Here is a 16,217-nt window from a genome sequence, read left to right on the forward strand (position 1 = left end):
ACTCTTGATGTTGTACATTCTACAGATTTGGATAAATGTATAAGGACATATATTCATCACTATGATAACATTCAGAGTATTTTCACTGCCTTAAAAATCTTCTGTACTCTGCTTATCCATCTCTCCCATGCAATGAGTATGTTTAGTTTTACAAGAAACTTCCAAACTCTCTTCCAAAGACTGTACATTTTTCTAGTTCCATTAGCAAGATACAAGTATTCCTGTTGCTCCAAATCCTCAACAGTATTTGGTGTTTTCAGTGTTCTGGATTCCAGTCATTCTAATAAGTGTGTAATGGTATCTCATTGTTGTTTTGATTTTCATTTCCTTGATGACCATAGGATGTGGTGTAGTTTTTCATATAATTATTTTCCATCTGCATATCTTCACTGATGACAAGTCTGTTAAGGTCTTTTTGGCCATTTTAACTCATGTTGTTGAGTTCTTATGTTGATTTTTAAAAGTACTTTGTGCATTTTCAGTAACAGTCATTTATCAGGTGTGCCTTTTGCAAATATTTTCACTGAAACTATGAGTTATCTCCTAATCCTATTGATTTTTTTTCCCACAGAACATATTATGAAAGCTTAAAGCTTATAAGTACACTGAAAAATAAAACATTTTCAGAAGCTAACACCACGCTTAAGTAAAATTTAAATGACAACACTATAAAATGACAGTCTACATGGCAACAACTGGCATAATCATAAGGCATGAGTCTGTTTGCCTGGGCTTAATACCATAACTTAATTTGACATTCCGAGGATTTTTCCAAGTGGTTTAGTTCTTGCAAGGTGTTTCTCAAAATGTTTAGCCCTTTATCAGTCATAATTAAAATATAGCCCAAAGTGTATTAGACTTAAAATTATATTGGTTACTTATTAGAAATGTGACCTTGTCAAAGATGCTTATATGTCTTCTGAGTTTCCACTTCCAAAGAAGACAGTAATAACACCCACTTCATATGTTTGTTGAGAGTATTACTGATATAAGCTATGCAAAATAATCTGGTAGAGAAGCTAGTAATAATCAAATACTAGTGCTTCTCTCTGTTAACTAACCTTGTAATGTTTTGTTGGTACACCCCAAAATAACAAAGAGAACATTTAGAAAATGTTGTTCAAACCATAATATTAATAGCTGCATGCTGCTGCTACTGCTAAGTCGCTTCAGTCGTGTCCGACTCTGTGCAACCCCATAGATGGCAGCCCACCAGGCTCCCCCATCCCTGGGATTCTCCAGGCACGAACACTGGAGTGGGTTGTCATTTCCTTCTCCAATGCATGAAAATGAAAAGTGAAAGTGAAGTCACTCAGTCGTGTCTGACTCTCAGCCTACCAGGCTCCTCTGTCCATGGGATTCTCCAGGCAAGAGTACGAGAGTGGGGTGCCATTGCTTTCTCCGCATAGTCATCTATTTAACTATCTTGTGTTGGGCATTTAAATTATTTCTTATTTTCTACTCATAAATAATGCTGTGTATACTTATATCTCTGTGTACAATGTTTATTACTTCCTTATGTGAAGCACATTTCTAGAAATAAAATATGAGACAGAAGGATATGACTGTATTGATGCTTTTGATATTCATTAGTAGATTGTCCTTCCAAGTGTTATATTTTGCTTTCAGCATATAAATGAAATGTGTTTCTGTAATATACATATATAATATTTATATATATTACAATATAATATAAATATATTCCAATAGTCATGTATGGATATGAGAGTTGGACTATAAAGAAAACTGAGCACTGAAGAATTGATGCTTTTGAACTGTAGTCTTGCAAAAGACTCTCCAGAGTCCTTGGACTGCAAGGAAATCAGACTAGTCAATCCTAAAGGAAATCAGTCCTGAATATTCATTGGACGGACTGATGCTGAACAATACTTTGGCCACCTGATGTGAAGGACTGACTCATTTGAAAAGACCGTGATGCTGGGAAAGATTGAAGGCAGGAAGAGAAGGGGACAACAGAGGATGAGATGGTGGATGTCATCACCGACTCCATGGACATGAGTTTGAGTAAACTCCAGGTGTTGGTGATGGACAGGGAAGCCTGGCGTGCTGTAGTCCATGGGATCACAAAGAGTTGGACACAACTGAGTGACTGTACTGAAACTAATTCTAAATCAGAAATGGAAACAAGTATAATTAAATATATGAGGGAAAAAACTGAAAGATGCATGGAACATAACTCTAACTTATGACGAAGCTGACTTTGGGCTTCCCTGGTGGCTCAGATGGTAAAGAAACTACTTGTGATGCAGGAGAACTGGAGAAGGGAATGGCTACTTTAGTATTCCTGTCTGGAGAATTCCATGGATAGAGAAGCCTGGTGGGCTACAGTCCAGGGGATGGACATGACTGAGTGACTAACACTTTCACTAACAAGATGACTAACATTTTCCTCAGCTTCACTAAACTTTTGACTGGTTTCCTTCTGACTATTGTCCCCTAACCTCCATTTTCGTAGAGAATTTATTTCAGAAATTCAGAAATTATAAATTATTTCTTTGCTTCCATGAAATGTAGACCGTTGCCCAGTCTCTTACCAGTTTTCAAACCTAAAAATGTCTTTTTCAAGAAGTTGGGAGCCTTTTTTTTTTTTTAATGTAGTCATCAGGAAACAGAGACTCCCTATTTCCCAGTCTCTATGGATGATGATAAGAGGTTAACTTTCAGAAGCACCGATTATCATAGATGACCTAGTCACAGTGGCCAAAGTCTTCCTTAATGTCCTCCACATTTCCAGATCTTAAAAACTCACTGCTGTTTCAGAGTTGAGTTTAACCTCTCTCCTCTATTGCAATAGGCTTAACTTGTATTTTAATAGTCCTGAATAAATTCTTTTTTCCCTGCTTAACTCCAACAGGTGTGATTTTCCTTTGTACACTTACCATCTTGTTTGAAGGCATCTGAGGGATGATAAAGATTGATGGGGGAATAATAATGTTGAGCTGCCCCTCGCCAGCTCGGTGAAGAAACACTCAGCGTTCCTAATGAAGGGCGGCTGTATCGTGGTCTAGTCCTTGAACCATACAGGGATGAAGAGGAACTCTTCTTAATTCTTTGCAAAGCAGCATATGAAGTAGGGAGGCCAAGAAGAGCTCCAGAATATTCTGTAAAAGAATGATAATAATAAAGTGAATTCTTAGAAGACTTTAATAACAACTTTTCTTCTGAAGACATTGCTGAAAATCTCCCTTAGAGATGAAATTAAATGGAAACTACAGTGGGAGCTGTAAAAAGTAAAATTTTATAAGCAGATTTTAGAGTACTTTCTGAAAATTCTAGTATTTATAACATTGATGTCTTGCAAGAAAGAAAGAAGAGACATGAGGGATGAATGAAAAGAATGAAATAAAAAGGAAGAAAAGGAGGAAGGAAAAAGAAAAAAGGAAGGAAGGAATCCATTCAAATTTCGATTTGTGTATTTTCTTTGTCAGTAATATTTGGCCTTAATCTAAAATATCCATCCTCACATATGAAATAAGTTCCTTCTTTATTATTTAAAATTAAGGGAAAAAGTATTATCAACTACATTCCACAAATATAGATTGGATCTTCATCACCTAAAATTCACCATATGGTAGAAAATATGTATAATGAAGTATATATATTTTGACTAGACTGTAAGCTATGAGACAGACTTAGGTGTCTTAGAGGGTAAGTTATGCTTCACGTTCTTGAAAAGTAGTCAAATTCACTATGGAATGTAAAAAAAATGAAAAACAGATTTTGTTGTAGAATCTGTTATGTATAATGTATACCATGATATTATCAACATTTCTCATATTTAATTTCTGAGACTTTTCCTTAGAAAAGATATGCATAGTGTCTGAAGTAGACTGTACTAACTCTTCTTCCTGACCACAGGGAAGTCAGTTTCATAAGTAGATCAAATGTTTAAAAACACAAACTAATTATGTTGAATTATTAAAAAAAAATAGGAATTGGATTTTTTCTATGCCTAATATTGACCTTGGAAATACTTCTATGAGTCAGACATTTTTGTTCAGGGTATTTGACATTTCAACTTAATGGATGATAATTTATTTTGAATAAAATTTTATATTTGTGAGCAAGTTCTTACAATTCAGATTATTTAGAATCATTATCCTGTCTTATAGAGATAATTTGGAATGCATGAAGCATTACTGTGATTTGAAAGTAACACTTTAAGTGTTAAGCATCAAATTAAATTTAACATTTTCTCTTCTGTGAAATTGTAAATATGATTTCTCTGAAACTCAAAAAGATGTATTTTTAGATGTACTCTGCCCTTTAAAATGAACACAATAGGTGTAGTCCAATCCCATCAAGAGCTGTTAACAGATTGATGTCTTTTAGTCTTTGTGTTCAATCACAAGTCTGGTAAAGGTGGATCAATTTTAACTGAAAATAGCTAAGCTCTCCTGGGTAAACTGTATGAGGACAGATTATGGGTAGACATAAAATCTCCTTTAAAACCTGAAATTAAATGCAAGTTTTGGCACCTAGAAGTATAAGGTAATGAAAAGAGAATGAGTTTTCCTTTAAGGTAGTTTGTAATTGAAGTCTCTGAACCTATTCATTTTTCTGTGCAGTCTTGTTGCTTTGTGTTTCAGCTGCCTACCTTGTTCATATATAAAAAGAAAAAAAATCCCATGCAAGTGTTAAAAATTAAAATGGAGTATGAGAATGCAGTTTATAGTTCTTAAAATTAGATAAAGATAATTAATGGAAAAGCAGAAAGGTCATAATGAAATTCAAACAAGCCAGGATCATTATTATGACTATAAAAATATATACATATATATGTGTGTGTATATATATATATATATATATATATACACTCACACACATACAAAATGCATTCTGTCCAAGTGGTACAGTAATTGGCTTATGATACTTCATGTAAATAGAGATGAGCCAAATTAGGATTTGGCTGTTGTGCTTCACAGCAGGACTTCATTTGTTATGTAATCAGTTGCATCTGTTGCAGTGAAAATTACTTTTTCATCAATTAAAGTAAATCCAAAGCTGCTACTAGAAATCTAACAATTTATTCATTCATTCATGTATTCAAAAAGCAGGTAATGAGAACTTGGTAGGGGATAAATGCTATGAGTACAAGGGTGAACAAATACTGTTGGCCTTTTATAGCCCCAGATTCAATCAACTACAAATTGAAAATATTCAAGGAAAAAAACTTCCATGAAGTTCCAAAAAGCAAAACTTGAATTTTCTGCACAACAACTACTTACACTGTAGTAGTTATTATACATTATCTAGAGTTGTTTTATGGAGAAGGAAATGGCAACCCAGTCCAGTATTCTTGCCTGGATAATCCCAGGGACGGAGGAGCCTGGTGGGCTGCCGTCTATGGGGTCGCACAGAGTCGGACATGACTGAAGCGACTTAGCAGCAGCAGCAGAGTTGTTTTAAAGGGTTCAGGAGGATGTGTGTGGGTTATACGCAAATACTAATTCATTTTATACAAGAGACTTGAGAATTCTCAGATCTTGGTATCTTCAGGGGTCCGAACAATCTCCCATGGATTCTGAGGGAAAATTGTATTGCATCAGCCTTCAAGAAGCATATTACATAGTGGAGAATAAAGGTAACTGTGTGTGCAACTTTAATTCACTGCGAGGAAAATATAAATTCAGGAATCTATGGACTTTAGTCCATAGCTGGAGAATCCTTTCATTCAACCTAGGGACATCAGAATATGATTTTCAGATGGAATGCTATCCAAGTGAGCCCTGAAAGTGCATTAGTGATTATTTCAGCAAAACTCTGTGTAGGGAAAAAAAGATACTCTGTACAAAAGGGAGAGAGTACATGAAGACCTAAAAAGAAAGGCACAATGGCACACTTAGTACATTATAATAGTCTGGAGCTTAGGATGAGAGTAACATAGATGAGAAAAGAGGTAAGGCTGGATAAGTAAACAAAGGGCCAATGATGAAATATCTGGAGAACAACATACACTTTAGAAAGATCATGCTGGCTGAAGTGCCATTTGGATCAAGCTAAAAGGGAAAAAAGGCTACGCAAAAGCCTAAAACCGTAAAAGAGACAAAGATTAGTGAGAACTGAGGTGATCATCTGTATGGGAATAAAGTCAATAATATTACTGACTGAATCAGAAGCAAGGAAGGGAAAGTAAGAAACTGAGGATGGTCTGAAGATGGTAAGAAGATGGTAAGAATGCAGGAAAAGGCATGCATGTGCTTGAGGTGAAAGCTCAATAATTCAGTTTTGAGGCAGGTAGAGAGCTAGATATGCAGTTAGCTAGCTAACTTATATGCAGAATACATCATGCAAAATGCCAGGCTGCATGAAGCACAAGCTGGAATTAAGATTGGCAGGAGAAATTTGAACAACCTCAGATACACAAATGACACTACCCTTATGACAGAAAGTGAAGAGGAACTAAAGAGCTTCTTGATGAAGGTCAAAGAGCTGGCTTAAAATTCAGCATTCAAAAAAGGAAGATCATGGATCCAGTCCCATCACTTAATGGCAAATAGATGGAGAAACAATGGAAACAGTGACAGACTTTACTTTCTTGGGTTCCAAAATCACTATGGACAGTGACTGCAGCCATGAAATTAAAAGATGTTTGCTCCTTGAAAGAAAATCTATGACAAACCTAAACATCATATTAAGAAGCAGAGACATCAATTTGCCAACAATAGTCTAGCTAGTCAAAGATATGGTTTTTCCAGTAGTCATGTATGGATGTGAGAGTTGGACCATAAATAAAGTTGAGCACCAAAGAATTGATGATTTCAAATTGTGGCATTGGAGAACTCTTGAGAGTCTGTTAGGCTACAAGAACAAACCAGTTAACCCTATAGGAAATCAACCCTGAATACTTATTGGAAGGACAGATGCTGAAGCTGAAGCTCCAGTACTTTGGCCACTTAATGCAAGAGCTGACTCACTGGAAAAGACCCTGATGCTGAGAAAGACTGAGCACAGAAGGAGAAGAGGATGACAGAGGATGAGATGGTTGGATGGCATCATTGACTCAATGGACATGAATTGAGCAAATTCCAGGAGACAGTGAAGGACAGGGAAACCTTGTGTGCTGCAGTGCATGAGGTCACAAAGAGTTGCATACCACTGATTGATGGAACAACGATAATAAATTTCACTGAGAAAGTAGAAGCAATCAGAAGAAAGGGTCCCTCACATGCTCCTACTGATTGTATGTGCACACATATACTCTATTTTGCATTCACTGATATGCTACATACAAAGAATATGTGCACCTATTAAAGGCCAGTTGTGTGCACTGAATTCTATTACATCCTATCTTGACTGCTGAAGGAAATCACTCTAGAAAATCCCCTCTATCTCTCCATCAGCACCAATTGTTGTCTCCCTGTTAGATTATTCCCATAACTGTACAGAAATTCTTCTAACCTTAATAAGGCCATCTTGACCTACCATTTCTTCCACTAATTTTCCTTTATAGAAAGATTTCTTGAAAAGAGTTATGGATAGTCATCATGTTCAATTCCTCTTCTCCCCTCCTCCCTTGAGCCTATTTCAAGTAGCCTTGCTTATGCCACTCCACAAAAATAGCTCTCTTTCAAGTTAACAAAGAGCAGGTCATTCTACTAGACCTGTCATCAGTGTTCAGCATGGTTAACCATTCCTTTTTCCTTTAAACATTTTGTTCATGTGATTCTAGGATATTAAAATCTTTGTTTTTATTGCTATTTCATTGACTACTGCTTATTTCCTTTCCTAGTTCTTATTTGTCTCTTCAACCTAAATGTCGGTACATGTTGCTTAAAAAAAAAAAAAAAATCTCCATTTAAACTAGCCCTTAAAAGCTATTTTTCATGAACATGGACTCCCTCCCAGATGAATTCCACCTTTACTCTAGTCTCAATTACTTGGATCCTGATTCAAGTCTTTGATATTCCACTATTTTCCTACTCTCTTTCTAAAGCCTACTTCTATGTTTTACTCACTCTCCCTTTTTGGTTCTGCATCAGCTTCTAAAAATTGACTAACGTCTCTTCTTTTTTTTTTAATTTTTTTTTTTTTTTTTACTTTACAATTCTGTATTGGTTTTGCCATGCATTGACATGAATCCACCACGGGTGTACATGTGTTCCTAACGTCTGTTCTTAAAGGCATTCCCCAAGAGAGTTCATATGGTAAACATTACTCAGGGTTCAGAATCTACCTTTACTTATCACTTCAACAGCAATTATTTAAGAACTAGAATATAGTGAGTGAAGTCACTCAGTCATGTATGACTCTTTGTGGCCCCATGGACTATAGCCTACCAGGCTCCTCTGTCCATGGGATTTTCCAGGCAAGAACACTGGAGTGGGTTGTCCTTTTCTTCTCCAGGAGATCTTCCCGACCCAGGGATTGAACCCAGGTCTCCCACATTCTAGGCAGACGCTTTATCATCTGAGACACCAGGGAAGTCCAGGTTGGGTCTAAATTCTGAGCCTGGGATTTCAAAGAGGCTTAGTGAAATATACATGCTAAGTGACAATCTGATGGTGTCTGGACTGGATTCCTTCCACACATAATTCCTTGCTTGCTTTCAGTAAACTCAATCATCTTTCCTTCCAAATTCACTCTTTCCTCATTCAGCATTCATTGACTTTTTCGACATTTCTTCATTGACTATGTGTTAGGAACTAGGGATACAGCTACAAGTAAATCACAAGTGGTTCCTGATTTCATGGAATTTACAATCGCAGAATATTGGGAAAGTGTTACACTTGGGTAAAGGTTTCCCTTATGGTTCGGTGGGTATCTATGCCAAAACCAATACAGAATTGTAAAGTAAAAATTAAAAATAAATAAATAAATAAATAAATAAATAATAAAAATAAAATTAAAAAAAAAAAAAAAAAAGAATCTGCCTGCAATATAGGAGATGCTGGGGATGTGGGTTCGATCCCTGGGTCAGGAAGATCCCCTGGGGGAGGGCATGGCCATCCTCTCCAATATTCTTGCCTGTAGAATCTCATAGAACAAGGAGCCTGGAGGGCTACAGTCCAAAGGGCCCCAAAGTGTCGGACACAACTGAGTGACTAATCAGGCACACGCACTTGGGTAAAGCATTAGTAGAGGAACATTAAACAAACCAAGTTATCCTTAAAATACACAAAAACCAAGATAGGAAACTTGTCAGCATCTTATAGTCATATATTACTGACATCATGACTGAGTTCTTGGGAACAAAATCTCTTTTCCTGGCTGTGATGTGTACATCTGCCTCCTGTATCTTCGCCCCTCATTTTATTGATTGAGAATTTGGGATCTGTCAGTAAACCTATCTGTAATATAGGCTCCAAAGTAGGATGGACTCATTTAATCTGGAGTGTACCTCATAGTAGCTCTAAGGCTTTGGGCAAGACATGAATAGGTCTGTCCCCAATTTCCTTGTCATTAGAATGGGGATGAAAATAAGACTTCCCTTATAGATTGTGGTAGAGACTAAATAAATCAATTCACATAAAGCACTTAGAACTTTAGAACTACTTCATCTGGCTCATAGTAAGAACTTGATAAATTATAACTATATATATATATATATATAATCTGCACTTTAGTTAACACCCTATACTATTCTTTGGTGAGCACATTGTTTTCCAGTTTCATTGAGATATAACTGACACATCACACTGTATAAATTTCAGGTGTACACACAATGCTTTGACTTACATCATTAAATGATCACCATAATAGGTTTAGAGGACACCCATCATCCCATATACATACAATATCAAATAAATAGAAAAAAAGTTCTCCTTGTGATGAGAACTCTTAGGATTTACTCTCTTAACAATTTTCATTTTTAATATTTGCATGTGCTAAGTCACTTCAGTCCTGTCCTACTCTTTCCAACCCTATGGACTGTAGTTTGCCAGGCTCCTCTGGACATGGAATTCTCCAGGCAAGAATACTGGAGTGGGTTGCCATGCCCTCCTCCAGGGGATCTTCCCAACCCAGGGATCAAACCCATATCTCTTCTGTCTCCTACATTGGCAGGCATTTTCTTTACCATTAGCCCCCCTGGGAAGTATATTTTATCCCTAGTACTTAATCTTATAACCAGAAGTTTGCACTTTGTGATCATCTTTATTCAATTTCTCCTCCCCCAACCCGCCATCTTTGGCAACCACAAATGTCCTTTTCTATGAGTCTATGTGTTTGGTTAGCTTGTTTTGAAGTATATATCACATCTTCTCCATCCTTTCACCTCTTAATGGGTACTTGAGTTGTTTCCATATCTTGGCTACTGTAAATAATGCTTCAGTAAACAGAAGGGTGTATGTATCTTTTCAATTTAGTGTTTCATAGTGGCTGCACCAATCTACATTCCCATCTGGTGGACATAATTGAATACTGGGCTTACTCCTTCCAAATTTGATTGGGTTACAAAGTTAAACTATAAATCCCACAATTTAATACTTATTTTACTCTGGAGAACTAAAAGAGTAAAAATTCAAGGGGAAGAATTAGGCTTCTATTATCCTCACAGGTGTATTCCCATGAGTAAGTCTCTAAGAAAAGATTTTTGCTACTGATGGAAACCATAGATCTACAGAAAATTCAATGCCTATATATTCTTGTGTTTCTATTGGCTAAAGCAAGACTTAGCTGTCTTTACTCCATATTCCTGTCAAGGGTTTGGAAAGAAAAGTGACTTTTAATTTCTTTCCAGAGAAATTTTCATCAGTTGCTCAAATTTTTAATAATATCTAGGCTGAAGGTGTGAGCAGAATCTAGGTACATGTTATTAATTTTTCTTCTATTTTCCTACTTCTCATAGATAAGACCTTAGGGAATGTGCATTACAGTTATTTCTAAAGTGATCTAGAGGTTTTGTGATAAAACTCAATTAACCTGGTGCTCTCACACCATGAAATTCCAGCTGGAGGTTGGGTAGGAGTAAATATTAATGCCTTCATTAACTATTTCCTAATCAAATGACCCTGGGACAACTGAATTTACATTATTTAATAAAATTGTAGTCAATTAAGCCAGAATGACATTGCCACCAATTCAGTCTTGGAACCAGTAGCTTTGTTTTTTCATTACTTAATAGGTCAAGTTAGAGATATAATAAAAATACTGAATGCAAATAATGTTCAAGAAATAATGGGTTAGAATTAGTAGAACTAGAATTTTGGCAATATTTATGAATAAATAAAGATTAAAATGTCAATATGAAAAAGGATACATTTTAAAATATCTAATCTAGTCCCATATTTTAAGTTTCTTGAATATTCTGATACTTAGTAGACTTCAGAGTTCTATCTCAATTGCTAAGTGTGAAAAACATAAGAACTAGGAAATTAAAATATTAGTGATAAAACTAGAGCATCATTATTGGATTCTGTATTTAAATCTTTTCTGTCCAGTATTCATACAGTGCTATTAATTTTTTACAAACAATTAAAGGTAAGCAAGGCTTTCCTGATAACTCAGTGGATAAAGAATCTGCTTGTAATGCAGGAGACACAGGAGACATGGGTTTGATCCCTGGGTCACAAAGATCCCCTAGAGGAGAAAAATGGCAATCTACTCCAGGATTGTTGCCTGAAAAATCCCAAGGACAGAAAAGACTCAAGGGCCACAGTCTAAAGGATTGCAAAGAGTTAGACACAACTAAGCAACTAAGCATGCAAGGGTAAGCAACAACTAAAATATATAAAATGACAGGTCTTTACATAAATTCATTTGTTCAGTTCAGTAGCACAGTCATGTCCGACTCTTTGCGACTCCATGAATCGCAGCACACGAGGCCTCCCTGTCCATCACATCTCCCGGAGTTCACTCAGACTCACATCCATTGAGTCCGTGATGCCATCCAGCAATCTCATCTTCAGTCGTCCCCTTCTCCTCCTGCCCCCAATCTCTCCCAGCATCAGAGTCTTTTCCAATGAGTCAACTCTTCGCATGAGGTGGCCAAAGCACTGGAGCTTCAGCTTTAGCATCATTCCTTCCAAAGAAATCCCAGGGCTGATCTCCTTCAGAATGGACTGGTTGGATCTCCTTGCAGTCCAAGAGACTCTCAAGAGTCTTCTCCAACACCACAGTTCAAACACATTAATTCTTTGGCGCTCAGCCTTCTTCACAATCCAACTCTCACATCCATACATGACCACAGGAAAAACCATAGCCTTGACTAGACGGACCTTAATCGGCAAAGTAATGTCTCTGCTTTTGAATATACTATCTAGGTGGGTCATAACTTTTCTTCCAAGGAGTAAGCGTCTTTTAATTTCATGGCTGCAGTCACCATCTGCAGTGATTTTGGAGCCCAAAAAATAAAGTCTGACACTGTTTCTACTGTTTCCCCATCTATTTCCCATGAAGTGATGGGACCAGATGCCATGATCTTCACTTTCTAAATGTTGAGCTTTAAGCCACCTTTTTCACTCTCCCCCTTCACTTTCATCAAGAGGCTTTTTAGTTCCTCTTCACTTTCTGCCATAAGGGTGGTATCATCTGCATATCTGAGGTTATTGATATTTCTCCCTGCAATCTTGATTCCAGCTTGTGTTTCTTCCAGCTGAGAATTTCTCATGATGTACTCTGCATAGAAGTTAAATAAGCAGAGTGACAATATAAAGCCTTGATGCACTCCTTTTCCTATTTGGAACCAGTCTGTTGTTCCATGTCCAGTTCTAACTGTTGCTTCATGACCTGCATACAGATTTCTCAAGAGGCAGGTCAGGTGGTCTGGTATTCCCATGTCTTTCAGAATTTTCCACAGTTTATTGTGATCCATACAGTCAAAGGCTTTGGCATAGTCAATGAAGCAGAAATATATGGTTTTCTGGAACTCTCTTGCTTTTTCAATGATCCAGCGGATGTTGGCAATTTGATCTCTGGTTCCTCTGCCTTTTCTAAAACCAGCTTGAACATCAGGGAGTTCACAGTTCATGTATTGCTGAAGACCGGCTTGGAGAATTTTGAGCACTACTTTACTAGCATGTGAGATGAGTGCAATTGTGCGGCAGTTTGAGCATCCTTTGGCATTGCCTTTCTTTGGGATTGGAATGAAAACTGACCTTTTCCAGTCCTGTGGCCACTGCTGAGTTTTCCAAATTTGCTGACATATTGAGTGCAGCACTTTCACAGCATCATCTTCCAGGATTTGAAACAGCTCAACTGGAATTCCATCACCTCCACTAGCTTTGTTTTTAGTGATGCTTTCTAAGGCCCACTTGACTTCACTTTCCAAGATGTCTGGCTCTAGATTAGTGATCACATCATCATGATTATCTGGGTCATGAAGATCTTTTTTGTACAGTTCTTCAGTGTATTCTTGCCACCTCTTCTTAATATCTTCTGCTTCTGTTAGGTCCAGACCATTTCTGTCCTTTATCGAGCCCATCTTTGCATGAAATGTTCCCTTGGTACCTCTAATTTTCTTGAAGAGATCTTTAGTCTTTCCCATTCTGTTCTTTTCTTCTATTTCTTTGCATTGATCGCTGAAGAAGGCTTTCTCATCTCTTCTTGCTATGCTTTGGAACTTTGCATTCAGATGCTTATATCTTTCCTTTTCTCCTTTGCTTTTCACTTCTCTTCTTTTCACAGCTATTTGTAAGGCCTCCCCAGACAGCCATTTTGCTTTTTTGCATTTCTTTTCCATGGGGATGGTCTTGATCCCTGTCTCCTGTACAATGTCATGAACCTCATTCCATAGTTCATCAGGCACTCTATCTATCAGATCTAGTCCCTTAAATCTATTTCTCACTTCCACTGTATAATCATAAGGGATTTGATTGAGGTCCTACCTGAATGGTCTAGTGGTTTTCCCTATTTTCTTCAATTTAAGTCTGAATTTGGCAATAAGGAGTTCATGATCTGAGCCACAGTCAGATCCTGGTCTTATTTTTGTTGATTGTATAGAGCTTCTCCACCTTTGGCTGCAAAGAATATAATCAATTTGATTTCGGTGTTGACCATCTGGTGATGTCCATGTGTAGAGTCTTCTCTTGTGTTGTTGGAAGAGAGTGTTTGCTATGACCAGTGCATTTTCTTGGCAAAACTCTATTAGTCTTTGTCCTGCTTCATTCTGCATTCCAAGGGCAAATTTGCCTGTTACTCCAGGTGTTTCTTGACTTCCTACTTTTGCATTCCAGTCCCCTATAATGAAAAAGACATCTTTTTTGGGTGTTAGTTCTAAAAGATCTTGTAGGTCTTCATAAAACCGTTTGACTTCTGTTTCTTCAGCGTTACTGGTTGGGGCATAGACTTGGATAACTGATATTGAATGGTTTGCCTTGGAGACGAACAAAGATCATTCTGTCTTTTTCGAGATTGCATCCAAGTACTGCATTTTGGACTCTTTCGTTGACCATGATGGCTACTCCATTTCTTCTGAGGGATCCTTGCCCGCAGTAGTAGATATAATGGTCATCTGGGTTAAATTCACCCATTCCAGTCCATTTTAGTTCACTGATTCCTAGAATGTCGACGTTCACCCTTGCCATCTCTTGTTTGACCACTTCCAATTTGCCTTGATTCATGGACCTGACATTCCAGGTTCCTATGCAATATTGCTCTTTACAGCATTGGATCTTGCTTCTATCACCAGTCACATCCACAACTGGGTATTGTTTTTGCTTTGGCTCCATCCCTTCATTCTTTCTGGAGTTATTTCTCCACTGATCTCCAGTAGCATATTGGGCACATAATGGTAAGGAACAGCGGCTGTGCTTTGCTGGAGCAGCCATGAAGAGATATCCCATGCCAAGGTAAGAGAAACCCAAGTAAGATGGTAAGTGTTGCAAGAGGGCATCAGAGGGCTGACACACTGAAACCATACTCACAGAAAACTAGTCAATCTAATCACACCAGGACCACAGCCTTGTCTAACTCAATGAAACCAAGCCATGCCTGTGGGGCAACCCAAGATGGGCGGGTCATGGTGGAGAGGCCTGACAGAATGTGGTCCACTGGAGAAGGGAGTGGCAAGCCACTTCAGCATTCTTGCCTTGAGAACCCCATGAACAGTAGGAAAATTCATTTGTTACCTATAGCTATAGCTTGATTTTAAATATTTATCTGAGCTCTTCTATAAAACTAAACATAAACTATAGTGGTAAATGATATGTGATGCTCTGAAAAATATTAATGCTTAATCAGTGGTTCATAAGTCAGAGGAGCAGAGAGGAGCACTGAGTACACAGGACACGGTGCACAGAAAATGCAAGTCCTACAGCATCCCAACCCACAGGGTGACTCAACTTGGCATCAGAGTCAGCACCAAGGAATTTGATATCTGACCTTTTTCAGGGTAATTGCTAAGGCTATACTCTCTCCAAAGAGAATTAATGTTAAGTGTGCAACTTTAGCCTGCTGCTGTTTTATGAAGCTTGCAAGGATGGATGTAAGATCTCAGCGAAGCTGGTTGTGTGAAGCATATTTAGAAGTGGTTAACAATTTATAAATAATGTGCATCGTTTCCATTTGGTTGTCTGCATCTACAGCAGAGGAGAGTTTGAAAGAGCCTGAGCCACAAGGCTCAGCATTTTCCTCAAGAAATGTATTATGTGTAAACTTTACAGTGTTTTATCTGCAGGAACAAGAAAGAATGTGCAGAGGATGAAATTCACCATTTTTAAAGCACCAAAGTCAGGCCTTGAAACTGAAATACTTCAAAGATATAAAAACAAAATTTAACACTGCATTTCTAGTGTACTCTGCATGAGATAGAAAAACAGATACTTACAGGGTACTTAATTATATCCACTACATTTTTTTAGGTATACTGTGTTTGTTTGTATTTGAAATCATAATTATTTAAGATTTGAAGACCTTTATCTTCTTTTCTAAATATTAATGCTCAGCTATATACACAGCTCATGCAAGTGATTACACCTTATTCTGAGTATTATATATGTTTTTATTGCAGAGAAAGAGAAGGTCTTACAGTTCTCCTGTGTTGTATTTTTTTTCACTCTTCTCAAAAGTTTTTAAAAATCTATGGTATATAGATGATATCTTTTAAAACTACCAGAAGCAAATGTGCAATTGCATTGACATTTTTTCATAATAAGAATACTATTTTCTAATTACTGAGGAAATTAGGAAGGGCAGGAGGTAGTTATGAAATATAACCAAATTAATTTAGTGATTAAAGAATTCCCTCTTGATTTGGATGAAGGTATCTATAATATTTTAACTCTGTAATAATTATATTAGCTTCTCCTTCCTATTCT

General features: G+C 37.2%; 1 protein-coding gene across 1 annotated transcript in view; it reads right to left on the reverse strand.

Annotated features, from left to right (window-relative positions):
- CNTN5 (contactin 5) overlaps positions 1-3,192 on the reverse strand; it is a 650,920-nt gene extending 647,728 nt beyond the window's left edge. The window contains exon 1 of the mRNA XM_040257782.1: positions 2,901-3,192. Coding sequence (XP_040113716.1) covers positions 2,901-3,192 — 292 coding nt within the window. The remainder of the gene's footprint in view (positions 1-2,900) is intronic.
- Between the last annotated feature and the right edge of the window lie 13,025 nt (positions 3,193-16,217).

The sequence above is a fragment of the Oryx dammah genome, unplaced genomic scaffold, assembly GCF_014754425.2.
Source record: "Oryx dammah isolate SB20612 unplaced genomic scaffold, SCBI_Odam_1.1 HiC_scaffold_17, whole genome shotgun sequence".
In the NCBI taxonomy this organism is placed as follows: Eukaryota; Metazoa; Chordata; class Mammalia; order Artiodactyla; family Bovidae; genus Oryx; species Oryx dammah.